At 38.6% G+C, this 22,022-nt stretch overlaps 1 protein-coding gene across 3 annotated transcripts in view; it reads left to right on the plus strand.

The window, feature by feature from the left end:
* Nucleotides 1-22,022, plus strand: part of LRRK2 (leucine rich repeat kinase 2) — a 135,444-nt gene that overhangs the window by 80,035 nt on the left and 33,387 nt on the right. For all 3 annotated transcript variants that reach the window (XM_010980302.3, XM_031462747.2, XM_064491772.1), the window contains 9 exons: nt 2,592-2,793; nt 3,856-3,944; nt 9,278-9,465; nt 10,357-10,511; nt 11,932-12,078; nt 12,222-12,413; nt 13,075-13,221; nt 16,164-16,264; nt 19,210-19,400. In XM_010980302.3, coding sequence (XP_010978604.3) covers nt 2,592-2,793; nt 3,856-3,944; nt 9,278-9,465; nt 10,357-10,511; nt 11,932-12,078; nt 12,222-12,413; nt 13,075-13,221; nt 16,164-16,264; nt 19,210-19,400 — 1,412 coding nt within the window. The remainder of the gene's footprint in view (nt 1-2,591; nt 2,794-3,855; nt 3,945-9,277; nt 9,466-10,356; nt 10,512-11,931; nt 12,079-12,221; nt 12,414-13,074; nt 13,222-16,163; nt 16,265-19,209; nt 19,401-22,022) is intronic.

The following is a 22,022-nucleotide window of genomic DNA, read 5'->3' on the forward strand; positions in this document are numbered from 1 at the left end:
ATGTGACAAACACAATGGTGGATTTCATTGTTGGTCCCTGTAGGTTTAGCTCATTAGCACTGATGATCAGGACCATGGTTTCTAACAAGGGTCCTGTTTTGCCTGGACAGTCTCAGCATAATTAGTCTCAAAAGCATTCCAGTTTGGATGATAAATTACATGGTCACCTTGGTTATTGCGTGGGGGCCAGCTAGCTTAGTTCCGTTCCATTTCCGCAGATTATGCGCCTGTCCAAAACCTAATGAGCCGTTTATAAATGTGCTGGTCTTGGTGGGCCCAGGGAGGGGATTTGCACGTTTGTCTCTTTCGACACATTTATCACAGTCACTAAAAGTTTTTTTTTACCAGTGGTGGATCAGTGGCATTTTATATAAGAAGAATTTATATATTTTCCTACTCTTTTGTAAGACGTATGATTAAAGAGTAGTATGATTTTTAAGAAACAAGTATACAAAAATCCATATATTCAATTAAATACTCTCTTTACCCAGGTGATTTTCTTCTGACACTATACCTGTACTTACAGAATTTTGTTTTCACTTGCAATATTTTAATAGTTTCTCTTTTTATCATAAATGTCAGAACATATGTCATACTTTAACAAAGACTTCTTGGAGGGTGAGTTCATTTTGAGAAAGCCTGAATATAGCTGAAGCAGGGTCTGAGGATAGAGTGCTTGGTTCATCAAGCATGATTGCTAATGCTTTAGTCTAACAGCAAGTTATCACTGTCAGTCCTGAAGACCAGTTTTTGGTTTTTTTTTTTTTTTTTTTTTTTTTTTTTTTTTGCCTGCACTTACAAATGAACTCGAAGGCAATGCCAGATAAAGAAGTTAAAAAAAAAAAAAATGCTTTGAGAAATGGTGGTATTATGGCTAATGGATGCATCATTCTGGCATATGGGTTTGAAAACCCATTCAGTTGCTTTGCAGAATTAAGTGACTTAAATGACCCCAAAACCATAAGCCTGCCAGAACTTGAATATTCATTCCTCCCTGGGGTGCTTCAACCTGTATTCAAACAACAGCTTTTAATCTATTAGAAACCTTTTAGAAACCTTTTTTTTTTTTTTTTGCCCTTTCATTGTTTTTCATCTTTTCCTTTTATCTGGCCCTTTTCTAATCTTTCTCTGTCTCACCCTTATTAACATGTCTGTGCAGGTTTCAGAATAAAGGGTTTTTTGTTTTTTTTTTAATTTTTGGCTGTTGGTGACCTGATAATAAAGCTAAAAGAAGTAGAACAAAACAGAATTCTCTGCCACCAAGGTCCCTTTCAGTCTTGCCCAGCCCCTTAGCCGAGTGGGACCCTTGCTGGCCCCTAATCCGCCCTGTAAAGTTCATCCCTTTGTGACTTGATTTGCTCTCTTGGGAACTCTAGTTTACTTCTATAGGTGGGTTTCCCTTTTTGGCATAAACTTCAATCTGAAGTTCTACTTTATCTTAATTTATAAACAATGAAGAGAGGGAATATGAAAAGGTTCATGGAGGTTAGTGAAATTATATTTAATTTCCTAGTTCAAGGGGTACATCGAAACAGTCTTGAATGGTTGGAGGTAAATATGTAAGAAATGGTTATGGCTGTTGTAAATCAAGTTCCTTAAGGTCCAGTTAAAAGAAGAAAAACAGCAAGTTAAATTGTGTGTGTGTGTGTGTGTGTGTGTGTGTGTGTACGTGTGGAATAAAACCAATTTCTGTTTGTAATAAGTTTAAGAATTCAAGTAGAAATTTTGTTAGTTATTGTCAGATAAAAAGAAAATACAGTAATATATTCCTGGGTTGAGACATGGGTAGAGTTTGCCACCTGGTGGTTCTCAAAGGCATTTTAGTTACTATTGGAGTTGCATTTCTATTTAAAATTAGATTTTCAGAAAAAATTAGTTTGGAAAAGATTTTCATTGTCGAAATGATCATCTTAAGGCCATTCTTTTAAGACGTTTATTTTGTGTATCTCTCAATGAGTAGACAGTTGTTCGATTCTAAGTGCAACAGACCTCAAATTATCCTCCTGTGTCACAGTCATTTGGGTTTAGATGATTTCTGTTTTCCTAAGTTCGAGTTTCCATGAAAAAGCCTAGCTTGGGTGAGGAGACTTCATTCTCCAGACCTCACAGCTGCTATGTACATTCCACTCGTACAACATTTTGCAAACAACAAGAACAAAAGTTAATGTTTCACCTTGGGGTGTGGATATTTTCATCTAATAAATAAGGTCCAAAAGCTCTTGCAATACTGACTGACTTCTTATGCTACCATATCTATCTAATGTCTTAGAAAACCAAGGCTTTTATTTATGGTTAATGACTTTTCCTGGGTTTTGCCATGGATTTTCTGAATAGCTCCATAAATATTTCCATACTATATTATTTGATCATTCTTTCCAAATTGGCTTCTGTGTTCATATTTTTCTTATTTTAAGATCACCTTATTTTTTCCTCACAATTTAGTTTTACATAACATTTTGACTTGATTAAAGAATACAATTCTGAATGATATACCCCTTTCTGTAAAAACTATTAGCACTGAATTTACCAACCTCCTGGCCCAAGAGATAAATAAAATGGATTTTTACAGCTTGTCATTTGTAATTTTGTAGATCCGAGATCAGCCTGTTGTTGGGCAGCTGATTCCAGACTGCTATGTAGAACTTGAGAAAATCATTTTATCGGAGCGTAAAAATGTGCCAACTGAATTTCCTGTAATTGACCGGAAACGATTATTACAGCTCGTGGAAGACCATCAGCTGCAGTTGGATGAAAATGAGCTCCCTCATGCAGTTCACTTCCTAAATGAATCAGGTTTGTGTGTTTGTTTATGGTGTATTTTTTTCAAAACTCTGCTGCGGTAATTTATGAAAATGTGCCTGAATCTTGTATAGAATTTACATTCAAAATTTGACAGGATATCTACAAAATTCTTTAATAGGTCACTGATTTTTTCTTTCTTTCTGAGAGATCATCATGTACCTTGATGCTGAATCATATGTCACATCATAAGAAAAAAAATTAGAAATCATTTAAGGGCAGTAGTGGACAAAGTCTCTGAGGAGGAGTTAAAACATGTGGGTTCTAGAACTTGACTCTTCAGGAACTACGGGACCCTAAGCACAAGCCATATCTTTTCATTTTGTCAAATGAATCTAGTGTATGCAGACTGTCAAGGAGAATTTTTATTGGGATGATTCAACTGGGCACTTGGAGAATCAGTGGTTCCCTGAGATGGTGCAGTTCCTCGGTGGTCGATCTTTTACTCTGTTACATCACACACTGCCAGCGTGGTCTCACAGATGAACACTCGCAAAGCGACTTTGGTGCTCCTTGTGAACTTGATCAGTAAGAACCTGGCTAGAAAAGTCTGAGTTGATTTGTAGTACTAGAGTAAGTGGCTGGGGAGTTGCTGTTGATGCCGATTCTTCTGTATGAAAAATAATCCTCAGATGGATTGAACCTGACCTGTTCCTTTTCCCCATCATTCTTAAACAAGTAGTTTCCTGTGATACTCTGTTTCTTACCTATATTTGAAAATAAAGTATATCTTTATAGTGTTCAATTAGAAAGCCAAATATTTATGAATTTCAGTTTACTTGTAAGTATATGCTGTGCAGTGTATGGCTTTATTGCAAATATGCTTATACATATGATCATTTTATATAGTTCAAAAGATACTTTTTTAAAAAAATAATATTGGGACTTTAGAGCTTGGAACTAGAATGCCCAGGTTCTAGTCTCAGCTCTGCCACTAGCAAGATTGAAATTTCCTCATCTGTAAAATAAAGAGGTTAGACTAGCTTTCTCTCTAAAGCCTTTTGATATTTGTATATTCTAAATTCCATGTTTCACTGCTTGATTTTTTTACTACAGGGGTTCTTCTTCATTTTCAAGACCCAGCACTGCAGTTAAGTGATTTATATTTTGTGGAACCCAGGTGGCTTTGTAAAGTCATGGCACAGGTTGGTGTATTATGTTTTTGTGGCATGGGGATAATGGTTGAAGAAAAGAAAAGAAAGCTCTAGGTGCGTTGAGCATTATAGAGTTTGTGTTCAATTAAGGTAGAAACTGATGTCAATACAGAACACTGTAGAGCAGTCTCTGTACAAGACTGCATAAAGAGGAGCTTCATGACACTAATGAACTCATCTACAAAGCAGAAACAGACTCGCAGATGTAGTAAACAATCTTTGGGTCACCGGTGGGGAAGGGGATGGGAAGGGATAAATTTGGGAGTCTGAGTCTTGTAAGTGATAGTCGCTGTATATAAAAATAGAGAAAAACCAAATTTCTTCTGTATAGCATAGGAAATTATATTCAATATCTTATAATAACCTTTAATAAAAAAGTTTGAAAGCAAATATATGTATGTATATGTATGGCTAGGACATTATGCTGTACACCAGAAATTGACACATTATAACTGACTATATACTTCAATTAAAAAAAATTTTTTAAAGCTAAATTTAAAAAAAGAATTAAAAAAATTTTAAAAAGAAGAGCTTCATGGAAGAAGGGAAGGTATTTTAGAGTTTATTTTAAAGTCTTTGTTTTCAAGTCACAGGCAGGTGTCTGTACTCTGTTGCGGACTGCTTTTTTCTACCCTGATGTTAGCTTTGAGTTATTGACATAGTCAGTTGAATGGAAGCTTTGTGAAAACCTTGGAGTAAATACGTGTAAGAAGATTGGGTTGATGAGCCTGTGAAATCTCTGTCCAGTGGAATTGGAAGCTCTACACGTTTACCCTTTTAAAAACTGGATGGTGGTGATTATGGCTGTCTTTTCTCTAGTTTTATTTCATATGGAAAATTATTTCTTCTCCCAATAACAGTTACCAGCGAGTTGATGGTAATTCGTTAGCATTAATCCTCCTCTTGAGAAGAGCACTCAAACAGAGCATGCTAGCTCAGGGTTCCTTGGCGTTGGCACAGTTGGCATTTGGGGCCAGGTGATTCCTTGTTGTGCCTTGCTGGTTGGTGGCAGCCTCTTTGGCCTTTATCCTCTAGATGCCAATAGTACTTTCTCAGTGTGACAAGTGAAAATGTGCCCAGACATTGCCAAATACTGCTGGGGGGTGCAGAATCACCCTGGGTGAGAACAGCTGCCTCTGGCTTAACCGTGAACTGAAGTGAGCCTGCGGCCGGGCGGGGGGTGGGGGGTGGGGGGCGTCTCCAGCATGTGTGCTCACTGGCAGCGAGTCTGTTTATGAGTGTAATTCGTAGTTGGCGTGTGACTCCCTGAGTCCATAAAATGATTATGTCTTTTTACGTTAGAAATCTCTCTTCTAATCAAGCCATAACAGTAATTCAGTTCCCTCCGATAATCTTGAATGATAGTCCTTGAATCTCATCTAAAGGGAAAAAGAAAGCTATTTTGAAGAGGGAACTCATTTGGGGCAAAAATCCTATGCCACGGAACTTGAGAACGTATTGGAACATTGAAATTGGCACTTAATTGTAATGGGGCAGTTACTACTAATCTGGTAGATATTTTTAAAGTAGCTTTTCATTCTGCTACGTGTATGCCGTGGAAAGTGTGATTTTACTCACCTGCTAAATAAGAGTGGAGCCCAGGAAGCATAGTGGTCGAGAGCCCAAGGGTCAGCGAGACCTGTGCCCAGTTCTCTTCTAAATCCTTACTGGCTTTGACATCTCTTAACATGTTAAGCCTTTGTTTCTTCACTTGTAAAATGTGGAAAATAACAATATTACTTTCTACATTGCCTCCCTAGTTCAGTACAAGTGAGCAGAGCATTTTAGTGAAATTTTATATTTGACCTATTTGGTAATTAAAGACATTATTTCAGGATGTGAAAAGAAATCTTCAGATGTGTAGGTATATGCATTCTGGAGAGAAAAGGGAGTGTTAATGATACCCTGCAGATTTTGTTGTCCTAGGTGGCGCACTGTATCAGAAAATAAGTAAACTCTATATAGTCAAGAAAAGGCTAAAGCTGCACCACAAAGTGATGTGTTTCCATGTGAATTGGGAACACTTAGAGTTGCACACATGTGGATAGTATTAGGATGGGTATGTCCTATTCAACAGAGTAACGAAGTGGTTTGCATACAGAATTGCTATCTTTTAACAGAAACAAATTCCCACCATGGCTGCCATAAAATCCTGAAGAGTCTGTGGAGCAATTAAGTTGAAACGCCATGAAAGTTCTTCTCATTAACATGATTGTACTATAAACATGTTCATTTAATTGAAAATTAAGTCAAGAATTTGAAAAGTTCAGAATTATTTTGCAAGATTGAAAGGGTCAGTAAAATGATAATTCAAATTTCTTATTAGCTTAAAAATAAATGCCATTATTTTTATTTATGCTTATATATTGAAATGTAATGTCATTTTTACTAAGGTTTAATGAGAATGAAGGCTACTCAATTGAAAACAAGAATGACTTGCCTGACGCCAGATCAGCAAAAATAAATAGGGGAATTCACCTCCATGAATCACCAAGATGAGGGCAGAAATAATTTCATGGTGCAGAAGCTCTAAGGAGCCCACCTACCTCTCTGTGCTCTGAGCTGTTAGGTCACTAAGCTTATTAAAGATATTTCCATCAACACACAGAGAAGTTTGCAAAACTCATTTAACTGTATGATAAAAGAAATGTGAAAGGGATTTATTGGATTAATCAGTTGGAGCAGTAAAAGCTTGCATGGCCATTTAATCCTGTTAAAAAGTTGTATGAGGAATTTGGAAAATTCTATTTCCTTGTGTAAGAGCACAAGTTAGGCTGATAAGTTACCAGGCTGGAGGAATATTAGGAGATCTTTTAAAGGTGATAAAATTAAGATAAAGTTTCAGGTATTTTTTTTTTATTGCTTTCTAACAAAAATGTACCCAAACCTAGAGTAGACAAGTAAACTTGGAGTAAAACATCAACAGTTTATTGTTTCTCACTGTTCTATAGGTTGACTGGTCCAGCCAAGAGGTTCTGCTCTACGTGGCGTTGGCAGGGCCCATTCACTGGTCTTCCTCCTTTGAGCTGGGCTAGAAAGCCCAGGAAGGCTACACTCACATTCTTGGTGTGTTGATGCACCTCTGTGTGGCCTCTTGTGTATGCCTAGTCCTCTTAAAGGCTAAGCTGGTAAAATGTCAGTTCTGCCGCATTCTAGTGAGCAGAGCAACCACAAGTCCTGTTCAGATTTAAGGGGAGGGGAAATGGATGGACTCTGTTCTCTTGAAGGATTAAGCAGCCCGCATGTGTAGGGAGAGGAAAAAAAAATCAATGTGTCCATCTCTGGAAACTATATGCTACAAATAGTGGTAGTGCACCATAGATCTAGTAAAAAAGTCAAACACCAACTTCGATTTTAAAATCAGTTTGTTCATCTAAGTAAAATAAATTAGACTAACTATATAGTAATGGCTGACATATGAGAGGTTACTTATACGCTTTTCAAAATTATCTAATTTAATTCTCAGAACAACTCTTTTAAATGGTACTTTATTAGCCCCCATCTTGAAGATGAAGAAACTGATGGACAATAAGGTTAAACAATTTATCCAAAGTTACATATTCCGGAAGTAGTAAAGTTAGGATTTTAAACCAAGTGGTTTGACTCCAGTGCCTATAAACCTAACCCTAGGATAAAATGCTCCAAACTTTATTTTCTCCAAATGAACACATTCAGCAGTATTTATCCAGCACCTAACGATGTTCCATGTATTTTTCTGGTGCTGGGACTATAGCAGTAGACAAAACAAGGTTCCTGCATTCGTGGAGCTGATGTTCAAATGAGAGGAAATAACTGATATGTGAACACTTAATGTGTTAGGTGGTACAGAGTGCTACAAAGGAAATATGAACCATGGTTGGGGATAGAGGGCAAGTTGTCAAGGTCTTAGCAACTATACAGGCACTTAGGTAGTTTTCCTCACTACTTAAATTGTAAGAGCAGTTTGGGCTATAAAGTACACAATATGGGAGAAGTACCAAATTATGGTTTTTATTATTTAAGACCCATTATACATTGCACTTATGTTCAATCAATTATGCATTTATTGATTCAATAAACATCATACATATAAAATAGAAATATAGAGATGAGAGAACAAGTCTTTGGGCCTAAAGATTTTACAGTCCATTATTTTACCCAGCTACATGATAATGTAAATAATATTTGTTCCTATTTCAGTATCCCTTAAACATTGTAGATCTACTAAAGAAAATTAAGCACAAACTTCTTTTTAAAATTAATGTGGCGAAGTAAAATGAATAGGAATACACAGATAGAAGTGGCTAATATATGAGGGTTCGCTATTTGCTAAAAAGGGTCGTATGTGTTTCTCATGTTTTATGTGTGTTGTTCTCACAGCAGTCTAAGAGACAGTCACTTACATTATCTCATTTTACAGAGAAGGAAATTGGGTAAAGAAGTTAAATTTCTTTCTCAAGGTCACACTGTTGGTAGTGGTGCCTGGATTTGAACCTGAGTTCTTCTGAACTTTATATATATACATATATAAATATATACAAAAACACATATGTATACACACACACACACGCATATATATATATATATTTAACTTTACAATAGAGATTTAAAAAATTTTGAAACGAGCAAGTAGCTTTGAATGTATGTCATATGTGTGTCTCCCCTCAATTATAAGAGTAACAAAAAAGAACAGGGCCTGGCACATTGTAGTATGAACTTGTATTTTTTAATTGCTGTGATGATGATCAAAGCTCAAAGTACATTCTCCACATTAGAATCACCACAGTTTCTTGTTAAAAAAGCAGGTTCTCAAGCCTCATCCCAGACCTGTTGATCCAGACTGAGTGGAGTCCAGTGAAGTTCAGTGGTGACTTTGGGAATCACTGAACTGGGCTCCACTGCTTCTCTTCCCATTGATGGAAACCATCCCCTACTATGTACATACAAAGTTCTATTTCTACTGCAAACCCGTAGCGACGACAGTCTGCAAGATACCTTCCCTAGGAATGTATTGTTGGTTAGACTGTATTAAGAATGTGGGGCACGGAGCTGATGTGTTAGTTGGAGCTGAGGCTGGCTTGTGGTTCGCTGGTTTCAGAGGATCTCCATAATTTCTGAGCTGAGTTCACTCCCTTAATTTAATAATCTTTTTTGTGTGGGGGGGGAGTGCATGCCTCACTGGGCTTCTAGGCTGCATAGCGGCTAGCTAGAGAAACTAGGTCCTGGGTTGTACTTGCCAACACTAAAATTGTTTGATCATTTTTACTGAGCGAAGGAGATGCTTTTAATTCCAAACCTTCCAGAAAATGAATTCCAGTGATTATTTACACATTTAAATCTTTCAGATTTTGACAGTGAAAGTGGAAGGCTGTCCCAAACATCCTAAGGGAATTATTTCACGTAGAGATGTGGAGAAGTTTCTTTCGAAGAAAAAGAGATTTCCAAAGAACTACATGTCACAATACTTTAAACTCCTAGAGAAATTCCAGATTGCCTTGCCAAACGGTGAAGAAAATTTGCTGGTCCCAAGCAGGTAAGCCAAAACTTGAACATTTAATTACCCTATGGAAATTCAACCTTATATTGGATTGTTTTAATTGTCGAAGTAACTTTAGTCTATGATAAATGTAGTGATTTTTTTTTCTTCTTGTGTAAATTTTGTGCTGAAGTATCCTTTCAATGAAAACACTGCATTTGACATTTTAAAGATACGGTATTTGCCATAAATGACGGATTTCATGTATATAATTACTGTTTGATTTACCAACAGCTTAATTTCTTTAAGAAAGGTTAATAGTGGAGGTGTGTGTTTGTGTGTGTGTGTGTGTGTGTGTTTCCTTACATGGTACTGAAAGAGTTATGTTATTAGGCAGATTCTGGGGAGATGGTGAGTTTTTGAAAGTCTTATCATAATTTATGGCTGTGAATTTTCAGAGGAGAGGGGCAACACAGTGGAGGTGTGGGTTCTCGCCCTGTATTGTTGAAGTTCTTTTTATTGCTTTATAAGCACCTAGGAAATGTTGTAAAGTAATACGACATTCAGTAGTGCCAGTTGCGTTGATGGATGGCCAGTAGCTAATTCTAAAAATAGATACACACTTTTTTCTAAGACGTGCACTTTTTTCAAGTTTTATATAATCCCTTTATTTGTCTATGCATAACTAACGGTAGTAATTTATTTTAGTGTAAATGAATGGCTGAAAATTCTTCATAGATCATCTACATCTGAGCATGCATTTGAATTGATTAAATAACCATTGAATTTTGAAGTAGGAAGACCATGTAGCAAAAAAAATTATAAAAAAAAATTCAGTCCCTTAGACTCTTTATCTTCAATTCACTGACTGCAGGTAGTAAAGCTCTTTGGTCAACATGGTTGAGTGTTTTATGTAGCCGTAAAATGCCGGTGTCCTTTTCTGTTTAGTCTGTCTGACCAAAGGCCTGTGATAGAGCTCCCGCACTGTGAGAACTCTGAAATTATCATTCGGCTCTACGAAATGCCTTATTTTCCAATGGGCTTTTGGTCGAGATTAATCAATCGATTACTTGAAATTTCACCTTACATGCTTTCAGGAAGAGGTAAGTATTTATTTAATGAAGACTTAATATTTAGAGAAGTTAGGAGGAAGGCATATTAAAATGTTAAAATTGCTATGTCATTTTCCTAGAATTGACTTATTTGTAAGACAGTTGAGAATCAGAAAATAAGCTCCTAAGACCTCATTTGCTCAAATAAGTTCATGCAATTTGTTAAGAAGGAAGTTTCTCAGATACTCCTCAAAGCTCACGTGTACTTATTTTAGACATATTTACAATGAGTATGAGTATCTTGCTTTTCAAGCTAAAGTGACTAGAAATAGCAGGGGTTTTCTGTGTATATATACGTATTTTTTAATTGAAGTATAATCAGTTTACAATGTTGTGTCAGTTTCTGGCGTACAGCACAGTGCTTCAGTCATACATGAACATACATATATTCGTTTTCATATTCTTTTTCACCATTAGTTACTACAAGATGTCAAATATAGTTCTCTGTGCTATACAGCATGAACTTGTTAGAAATAGTAGTTTTAAAAGGTGACATTTCTGAGTCATTGGTTTATACACACCAACCCTGCCCCACCCCCACCCCCCACGATCAGAGAAAAACTAGAAAGGACCACGACTGCAGAGTCAAGGAGTTTACTTAACAGTGTAACAGGTCCTGACCATTCAGAGCATTCAGTGTGGCACTATAATAGCTCTCTTCTGCTGCACAACCGCTGAGGGGTTTACAGAAAAGAATAAAAATGGGTGTTTGTAATGCTAGCTCTTCCTCCTGGAAGAAAGAGAGATCTTAATGGTCCAAAGGGAAAATATAATTTTGTTTTGTGGTTAAAAAATCAGCTATATGGAGGTGGTATTGTATTCTGAAATAAACCTTATCTAGCTTGCAATTAATCAACATATAAGTAGTTACATCACATCAAAGTGTTGGTTTTAGCATGACCACCGACCTCTTTTTAAAAGTTATGGGAACTTATTTACGATTCTCTTTCTTTACCTATTAAACATATTAAGCTACCTAACAGCATGAACCTGAAATCTGTCTTAGGTTATCTCCTGGGCATTTTGTTTACTTCACTGCAAAATTGAGAATAAAACATTTAATAGACTTAAGTAGATCCAGTGGATTTAATATACATGGATGAAGACCCATTAATGGTTACAATACCTTTTTTTTAAGAAGGTGTTTATTTAATTTTTAATTTTTGGTGGGGGAGGGTAATTAGGTTTATTTATTTATTTTTAGTGGAGGTACTGGGGATTGAACCCAGGACCTTGTGCATGCTAGGCATGCACTCTACCACTAAGCTATACCCTCCCCACCAAAACTTTCTTTCAAAAGAAATGTATCTCTATTACCATCACTTGTGGTGTACACAGTGATTTTTCTGCTTTATTTATGGAGCAGTTACTAATTCAGGGATATTTTGGGGTTCCTTTAAACTTCTTTCAGAGCAAGCACTTCGCCCAAACAGAATGTACTGGCGACAAGGCATCTACCTGATCTGGTCTCCTGAAGCTTACTGCCTGGTAGGATCTGAAGTCTTAGACAATCACGGGGAGAGTTTCTTAAAAATTACAGTTCCTTCTTGTAGAAAAGGTAAGGAAATGAGTACAAAACTTTGAATTGTACCAGTAAAGAAATCTAAACTTTTTTTTTTTTTAATTGAGAGTTCCCCTTTCCAGTTCTGTGAAGGGTAAGGGTCTGCTAGGGTGTTGATGACTTCTTCTTGGATTATGTAGGCTGTATTCTTTTGGGCCAAGTTGTGGACCACATTGATTCTCTCATGGAAGAGTGGTTTCCTGGGTTATTGGAGATTGATATTTGTGGCGAAGGAGAAACTCTGTTGAAGAAATGGGCCTTGTATAGTTTTAACGATGGGGAAGAGCATCAAAAAATCTTACTTGACGACTTGATGAAGAAAGCAGAAGAAGGTATGTGTTGCCACAACTTAACAGATGTTTTTAAGTGATCCTTTCAACATTCGCGAAGTGAGTTTTGTAATAAACTAAAAAAAAAATTCTTATCCATAGGGATGAGTTAAAGGATGCTGCATCCAGTTGCAGTGAGAGTTCACAAAAATAGATTATATTTATTACCAGTAAGATCTTGTATTGATAAGTTCAGAAAAATGTCAGTTTGACAGTTTAAATATTGGCTGCTGTGTAACATAATCCCTTCTGTGAAATGAGAATACTTACCAAACCTACATCATAGAATTGTTATCAGCATTAAAATAGATGATACATGGAAGTAACTTAGCAACGTGTCAGCCATGCTAAGTGCAGTATAAATGTGATAAAATAAAGGATGGATAATCTCCTATTCATGTGTCAATAGTCTAAGGCAGTTCTAAATTCTACTTTCTAATGAGTGAACCTAGGAATGAGCTTTTAAAATACCAAGTACGTAGATATGAATTCAACTTTTCAACCTTCCTAAAATTTCCTAGAGAAAAGATAAGATTGGTAAGAAAACCTAAAGAGTGATTAGAAATCATAGAACATATGTGATTATTACTGTAAATCCAAAGGACAAACTTAGGTACAACCTTAAAAGTTTGTCTTTTAAAAAAATATTTTATGTACTTTTCAGGAGACCTTCTAATAAATCCAGATCAACCAAGGCTCACCATTCCAATATCTCAGATTGCCCCTGACTTGATTTTGGCTGACCTGCCTAGAAGCATTATGTTGAACAATGATGAACTGGAATTTGAACAAGCTCCAGAGTTTCTCTTAGGTAACTGGTTTTGTTTGGTTTGAGAATCAAAAGTAGGGTACAGTTTTTATTTATAATCTAGAAAATATTCAAATATAATTATATTGTCATAGTTTTTAGTGTCTTCCTGTATTTTTTGCAATGTTTTTCCTTTGGAAAAAATCTATTTTAAGGTCGGATGATGTTACATATCTGGAATTTGCTTTGCACACATTGTTGTAGGCTGGGTTTGAGATGGTATGGGACCACCATGGAAGCACACGTATTTATGAAATCTGTCCTTGCATTTGATTTAATTGCCAGAACTAGGGTTTGAGTCCAGAGGCAGAGCCAGCAGTCTGTGGATTTTCCACTGCAGTCAGGGCTGCCGTATCCCTAACCCTGTGTTGTTCAAGGGCCCACTGAATACTTTAAAATACACATGTATGAGGTTTTGTGTGTCTCTCTGAAGAGTTAGGAGATGATTTTCTCTTTGAAGATTTTCTCTTTGAAGGACTGTTTTTTTCCAGAGAGCCACAATAGAAAGGTACTTCACTGGTGTTATTTGTCAGTTTTTTTCTTTTTAACATTTTCTTGTCAAAAAGGCACAATAGCAGTCCTTAACTTTATTTTTGCTCCAAATTACCTGAAGGATACGACAGCCCACACTTCATTTTAATACAGCAGTCGTTATGGAATAGGGAAGGGCTTTAAAAAATTGTACCTCTCTACTACTCCCACCTGAAATGTTTGTAGAGCATTTCTTTTCTCTGCCCTTTACATTTTCCTTTGTCATCAGTAGCTGTTCAGATTGAGGGGAACCAGACAGGTGCATCTCTTATTTTCAGTCTCTGTCTCTTCTGTCCTTTCTCTCCCTTCCCTCCGCTTGGTTTCTTTCTCTTTCCCCTCTCTTGTTTATCCAATCCTATTTTGATTCCAATACTTACCTGTTACTGTAGCCTTCATTTTCCCCTGAAACTCTCTCAATACCAACAAGATTATCTAAGTATTTTAAAAGTTGAATATTGAATATTGGAGGGAAGGGATGGGGGGATACCAAGACTGATAATATACAGAAAATACTTTTCACATGTTTACAATCTAGCAAAATTACGACATAGATGCAAATAAAGAAGTTATTATTCTTATTTTTAATGAACATTATTTCCAAGCATACAATAATCTATGTTTATACATACTTATGGAGATTTAAAAGTATGCAATTGGTACAAATACAAAAATGTTTAAAAATAGAAAATATCGAAGCTTCCCCTCGGTGCATAATTTCACCACTTAGGAATAACAGGTTTTAACGTTGTTATATTCCTTGTTGATTTTTCTGGGTTCATTCACTTTTATTAGTTAAGTGCCTGTATTACAGGATGCTCTCTGAGAACATAAATACTGTACAAATAAGGATATACTCTGTGTCAGTGAGGAGTGATAGTCTGTAGCGTTGATCCAGGTCTGTTTCTCAGGCTTTGGCTTCTCAGTGCATATTGTGCTGTATAGACTTGACAAACAGCCCAGAGGTTGAGATGGTGGACTAACAGAACTCTTTTAAGTCCTGGAGAACAAAGGTACGGAGGCCTGAAGATACAAAGCATGTTCATTCAAGAAATTTTGGCTATTCCAGTTTGTCTTGATCAGTTGTCCTCAACCCTGGTTGTTTACTGTTATCATCAACAGAGTTAAAAGACGAATAATTCCTAATGACCAGTACCTCCTGGGGTTAATTAGGGCAGCACCATCTTTGAGAGTAGATTCAGCCATTAGTATTTTTAAACAGCTCCTCAGATACACTGTGCAGCTAAAATTGGGAAGAGAACTACTGGCCTAGAGCCTAGAGAATGGGAAACAGAGAAGGAGGGGAAGCGCAAAGGGAATTCAGGGCCACAGTATGAACATGAACTTGATCTTGGATTTTGTTTGGCAGACAATATAGAATAATTAGCTTTTGAGCAAGAGGGCCGCAGGAAGTATAATTATAGGGCAGTTAATTTTGTAGGAGAGATAGAATGAGTTGGAGGTAATGAACTCATGAGGCCCCCACAGTCCAGGAAGAAGACAGGGAGGCACCACGGGGCTCAGTGGCAGTGGGAATGGAAGGGGAGGCGTGGGCGTGGGAGAGGCAGCAAAGTGGAGCCGGTTAGCTGTGGGGCTGGGCAAAGGCAAGTTATCTTATGGGCGTAAAGTAATTCGTTTGGTTTGAAAGAACTTTAAAATTTTTTTTTTTTATTTTGGAGGGGTAATTAGGTTTATTTATTACTGTTATTTTTAACTTAACAGAAGTACTGGGGATTGAACCCATGACCTCGTGCATGGTAGGCATGTGCTCTGCCACTGAGCTATACCCTCCCACCAAGTTTTAATTTTTTTTTTTTTTGATTCTTTTTTTTGGTGGGGAGGTGAGGTAATTAGGTTTATTTATTTATTTACTAATGGAGGTACTGGCGACTGAACCCAGGACCTTGTGCGTGCTAAGCACACACTCTACCACTGAGCAATACCCTCCTCCCTGTTTTGTTTTTATCAGATATATGGAAGGTGGGATGAAAACCAGTTTGGAGAAATATGATGAATGTGACTTTTGATTGCTTGCAGTTGAGATTTAGAGGAGCATGTCGGTGGAAATCTCCCACACAGAGTAGTCAATATAGGGTAGAGTTTGGGAGGTAGCTTGTGGCTCTAAATGAAAATGTGAAAATTCCCCACATATAAAGATTGATGAAGTCGGGGAGTGAATGAGGTAGTTGAGTGAGGAGTGTGTAAATGGAAGATGGGGAGGCTGGCTACCAAACCTTTAGGTGCATCTTAGTTCATGGAGTAGAAGAAAGAGGGAGGCATTAAAGGAGCCTTGATTCAGTGACACTGGGGGGTCAGATTTCTCATCAAAACAGATATAATTACACCAGGTACAATTTGTTTAGTTTTTCTGCTTGCACAGATTAACCTAAGTGCTTTGTGTACATTCTTTTCAAAAGGCGATGGCAGTTTTGGATCCGTTTATCAAGCAACCTATGAAGGAGAAGAAGTGGCTGTGAAGATCTTTAATAAACATACATCACTCAGACTGCTAAGACAAGTAAGGAATCCGATAACATTATTACGTTGAATCGTGCATCGTCAGTCTCCGGACCTCTTGTTTTGCATGCGTTTGTGAGAACACAAAATGATGATTCCCCCCAAAGCCAACTTGAGTTTAGTTATGAAATCCCACTTTTGTCCTTTCTCTGTGGAGTAAAAAAGTCTTGTTTTGTTTCTCCTGTTGAAAATCAAAGACAGTATTTGGAGAATTCTTGTTCCAGGCTTCACAGTTAGAGACTACAAGTAGAAAAGAAAAGAGGGTGTCTTTTTCGCATTTTTGTGATTCAAAAGAACCAAAATCCTTGCAACATTAACCCGTTTAGAAACTTCTCGGCCTCAGTTAAGTCACGTGTTCTTTGCTCAGCAACCACGTATGTTCAGGGCAGTGCTGATTGGCTTACACCTGTGTTACGAACCATCCAATCTGGTGATGAGGAGGGTATTATTTAGAATATTCCAGCCTCTCCCTGAGGCTGAGGCTGGGGTCAGTTCCCCTTAAAGTTCCTGGGCTGCCTGGGTGAGGGTTGGATACCTCAGCAGAATCAAGGTCCCCTTAGGAAGAAAGAAAGTTGAATGGAAAGTGAATGAATAACCAAGAGTGGTCACGAATACCCTCTCGTTTTGAACTACAGGTGGGGATTCATGTCTTTTTTTCTGAATCTTTCTTGACAGTAGGGATGAGGGAGAGAGACAGGGTGAGAGGAGAGGTAAAATTCAATGTGAATTCTGCAATCTTACAACCAGAATGCAACTCTGTTTTTGAATCTATTCATTCTTATTTTTTTTTCTCAATTTATTAAAAAAAATTTGTGCCTGAATCTGACTCTAAATAACTTAATGTCAACAACAACAAAAAATACAGTTGCAATTACATTAATTACTCTGAATAATGAAAATAATTCCATGTCTGTGCAAAATATCCTGCAGTAATTTTGATTATTACTACCAAAAGTTACACTGGAGCTCTAAGAATAAGCTAATAAACATTTTGTATGTCGAAGTAAGCCTGTGAACCAAATCTGGGCACAGTCTATTTCTATCTGTAGGCAGTTTGTTGTCTAAATTGATTTTTCAGTCTTGGTCATTCGTCTTCAACGTAAGTTTCAAATTTTATGTAATGTGCTCAGGGAACCCGGTTGGAAATCAGAACACTCAGAATGTATGTGGGACTGATGAGTGTCTAGGCAGCTAGGTGAACCAAGGAAATGGTAGAAGAAACAGAAACAGTAGAGTGTGTGTAATATGCTTCTTTAAAAAATTAAAAAAGGGAAGGAAAGGAAAGGAAAGCACTTCAGTGTTTGGTGCTGCATTTGGAGGGTCATTCTACCCATGGTCAGGAATCAGGGCTGATCTGTTTCACTCTCCGGCTCCTTTATCTTTGCAGTCAGTAAACTGCTTTTCTAGGATAGGAAATTAGGCTTAGGCTTCTGTCTGTGCCTATGAAAGAAAACAGAGCTAACTTGACTTTTTCTCATCAGTTTTAACCAACTGAGCTAATCAGACAGAGACCAAAGAAAGATTTTTATCTATGAAGGAAATATGGTTGCAGTCTGAAGCTCCTGTTCTAGGAAAGTTCCCTCTCAGGGCACTGACCCTTTCTTGTTCAGCCTGTGGAATTCTCCACACTTCAGTTCCCTGATAAAGGCAGCTGGCACCCATAATCCCCATCTTTGAAGCTGGTTTTTAAGAAGCAGGGCTTCTGCAGAAATCACAGTTTAAAACAGGAATTAATTTGCTGTCACGTAAGTGATAAATTTCCATGACATACCGTTTCAGAGTAGAGTTCAATACACCAAATAATGTGTATAGGGAATTCAAAAGCAGCAGTATCCTCAGAGAGATGGTAAAGTCTCGCGTAATGTGGCCCAGGAATCAGGATGGAGACCTTTCTGTTCCAGCTCACTTCTTGGATTCAAGAGGGATTGTTACACCTAGGGGTTGCTTTCTTTAGTAAGAGGGGGTCCAAGGCAGGGCTCTCTGAGGAAGTAAGAGTATTTGAGCTAAGATCCGAATGGCAGGAAGCCCTTAGCAGCCATGTGAAGGGTGAGGGGATTTGTAGGCAGAGGGATCAGCAAGGGCATAGATAGCCCGGGGCTGGAATGGAGGGAGCTGGGTGTGTGCGGTGCTGGGGATTTTAATGAGCACCAATGTGGCAGCAGTTTGGTGAATAGGGAAGAGAGAGAAAGGAGATTAGGTCTGAGAGATAGGCTAAGGCCAGATCAGGTCAGGCCATGAAGGCTATAATAGTCGTGTATGAGATTTTAATTTAAAAGCAGCAGTGGGTGTTGGGTACAGCTCAGTGGTAGAGTGCGTGCTTAGCATGCTCGAGGTCCTGGGTTCAATCCTCAGCACCTCCATTAAGAATAAATAGATAAATAAACCTGATTACCATCCCCGCCCCCCCCCCCAAAATAAGATTTAAAAAAAATAAAAGCAATGGGAAGTCATTAGAGAGTTTTCAGTGGGGGTAATGCCGTGTATTTCTGTTAAACTTGGACACTACCGTTCGTAAACCTTTCTGGTCACTAAGCCAGAAATGATAGGCAGATTGAACCTCACAGGCCAGTTGTAGCTGATCAGTCCTGGCTGCTCAGGATGCTGGGCTGAGGATTCGGTGGCTAAGCAGGATTCAGTAGGTAAGAGTGACATGACCCATTATTGTGACCATAATGCATGTACTGTGCCAGCATTAAATGTACTGATAAAGCAAAGCAAAGAGAAAACTAGACCTTAACATTTTAATTCAGAATATAGCTGCAAAACCCACGGTTTACTTCTGAAAATGTGGAAAATATAAAAAAAGCTCAAAGAAGAAATGGGAAGTTTGCCCATAGTCCAGTCACCCAGAGAAGACCGTGCTCAGAGTGTTGACGAGCTTCAGGGAAGAGACACTTGGGTAAGAGCTGACGGTCCATTGCTCTTAAATGGTTTTTGACCTTGCAGGAGCTGGTGGTGCTCTGCCACCTCCACCATCCCAGCTTAGTATCTCTGCTGGCGGCTGGGATTCGTCCTCGAATGCTGGTGATGGAGTTGGCCTCCAAGGGGTCCCTGGATCGCCTGCTTCAGCAAGACAAAGCCAGCCTCACCAGGACGCTGCAGCACAGGATCGCGCTCCACGTGGCTGATGGCTTGAGGTAGTTGATCAGGTCCTGCGTTTTGCCGTTCAGCGCGTGCTGAGTGTGAGCCCAGACTTACTCTTGGGCTCGGAGAACAGCGCTTCCCTGTAACACTGTGTCCCGGAAGTATTTCACCAACTTTTTGGGTGTAAAAGCACCACTTCCCTGATCAGATTTTGTCATTTTTATCAAATCAGACTAGGAAGAGCCTGCAGACCTCATAGGTAGCTGAAGTAGAGTCTGAACCCAGGAGTTCTGCTCCAGAGCCCACGTTCTTCCCCTTGCGTTGACCTCCCTTCCCTAAGAAATGCAGGCGAGCCTTCAAAGTAGCAAGAATGTCAGGTGTCATGGATAATCCTAGTAAGGAAAGACCAGTTCATATTTCTGAAGGCACTACCGTGATTCGAGTCAAGTTGTTCTACAAGACGGCAGTCTCAGAGTGACCCCCAGCCCCGTGGCCACAAGGCACCCAGACGGAGCCGTGGAGAGGCAGCCCAATGGAGTGGAAAGACCATGGCCCTTGGAGTCAGAGGGACTCAGAAAAATCACCCTCCATACACCTAGTTACCTCTGATTTTATATCTTGGATTCTTTTTTTTTTTTTTTAATCTCTAAACTGTGACTGATACTTAATCTTCAATTATTACTTCTGGGACTTCTGTAGTAATTGAAGACATCCCAAATTAAACTCTTGGTGTTCCCCATCTCCACTGCTCCCCCTCCCCGGGCCACCCAGCTGTGTCACCTTGGAGTCACCCTCCACTCTTTCCTTTCTCTTCCATCCCACACCTAACCCTCCTGCAAGTATTTTCAGCGCTGGCATCAAAATACGTCTCAGTGCAGCTCCTTCTCATGACTTCTCTCTCCCTCCCAGCAGAGTCTGAGCCGCTGGCGTCTCTCCTCGCCCGGCTGGCTTCCCTGTTTTCACCTTTGCCCCGTACAGACCGTCCCTCACTTGGCAGCCGGATTGTTCTAACGTGGACGTTGGAGCAAGTCTTTCTCTTGCTGTCGGCCCTCTCCTATCGCGCTCTCTGGTCACTGTGCTCAGCCACTCGCCTCCCTGAGGTTTCCTGGCTGTGCCGGAACCTTTATACCAGTTCTTAATGTCTAACCCCGAGTTCTTAATGTCTCATTTCATGCAGGTTTGGTCTCAGAGAGGCTGTCCCCGACTACTTTCCATCTCTCTGGCACCTGTAGCACTTATCACTGCCCGGTATTCTTTACGTTTTCATTTAAAACCTTTCTTTGTTGTCTGTCTGTGCTGCCAGAGTCTAAGTGCCACGACAGCAGGGACTTTTCATCTTGTTCGCCATTGTACCCCAGCACTCTGAACAGTGCGTCCTTGGTAAATACGTGTCGGCATTGGGGACAGAAGGAGAAAAGGGGAAGGAAGGAAACAGTGCCTGGGGCAGAGCAGCCACAAAGTGGGTGCGAATTTCATTCTCTTCCTTCCCTTCTCGAATTGTGTCTCTTCCTTTCTGACAATAACCAGAAATGTAAATGGAATAGATGGGAAGGAAAACAAACACTGCTCATGAACAATGAAAACCAAACTGTTGATATAGGATATAATTATTCATACTGTATAGGAGATACAATGAGAAAATAAAATAAGCAGATTCTCTCTCCTAGAAGAGTCCAGAAGCTATTGAAAAACATACAGATTATTAAATGGAACAGAAAAGCAAAGATTTGGATCTGGGTTGCTATAATTCCTTTTGAACAGCAGGGGGAACCATGTACTAAATCAATCTAGATAAAGTGCAGCCATGTCTTATATATTTAAAAGCTGATATGGGTCACCTTCCTTAATTTACCTAACTCCCGGTCCTGGGTTTCCCCGAAATCTTCCACGTAATTCCCAAAGTGCTCGTTCATAAAATTAATAATTGATTTTGAAAAATTCATCACTGCTTTTAAAAGACCTCATCTCTAAAATAACTTAATCTGGTTCTTGGAGACCCTTTAAAATAATCAATCCAGCAGCTTCTGGTAAAGTAAGTGAAATCTCAGCATATTTTCCTATCATTTGCCTGATTTGTTCTCAGCAAAAGCTAGGACAGCTTTTTGGGTCTTGTGCCACAAGAGGCTGGTGGACTTCAGGAGCTATCAGTCCTCTAAATGTATTTTAAAAACTCAGCATTAAGGTTTGTCTTCCCGAACATACTGTAACATAGAGCTGTAACTGCAGAGGTGGAAGGAGACAGCAAAGTCACACACCTTCTTCATGTCACGTATTCCCTCTTTTGCAGTCTTGCCTTCAACTGTTAGCTGACGTCTCTGATTCAGTCCGCTCCTTTGAGCTCTTTATTATAATTCTCACCTACCTATGAAGGTATAGTCACCTATACTTCACATAAGTTTCCATTTCATTCATTTTCAAAATTGAATTTACTTTCTCTGCTACTTCCTTCCACCATGAATCTGTTCTTTATCTTGCTAGCAAAAATCTTTGTAGTGACATCCAGACCGACCTCTACCCTCCAAAAGTAAGTACTCAGTTTGTCCACCAAATCCTTGACTACTTTACATTGTCTTTTTAATTTATTCATTCATTTTTAAAAATTCTTTAAAAATTGTTTTCTTTCTTAATGTTTTTATTATTTTAAATTTTATTGGGGGGGGTAATTCGGTTTATTT

This window comes from Camelus dromedarius, chromosome 11, assembly GCF_036321535.1.
Source record: "Camelus dromedarius isolate mCamDro1 chromosome 11, mCamDro1.pat, whole genome shotgun sequence".
NCBI lineage: Eukaryota > Metazoa > Chordata > Mammalia > Artiodactyla > Camelidae > Camelus > Camelus dromedarius.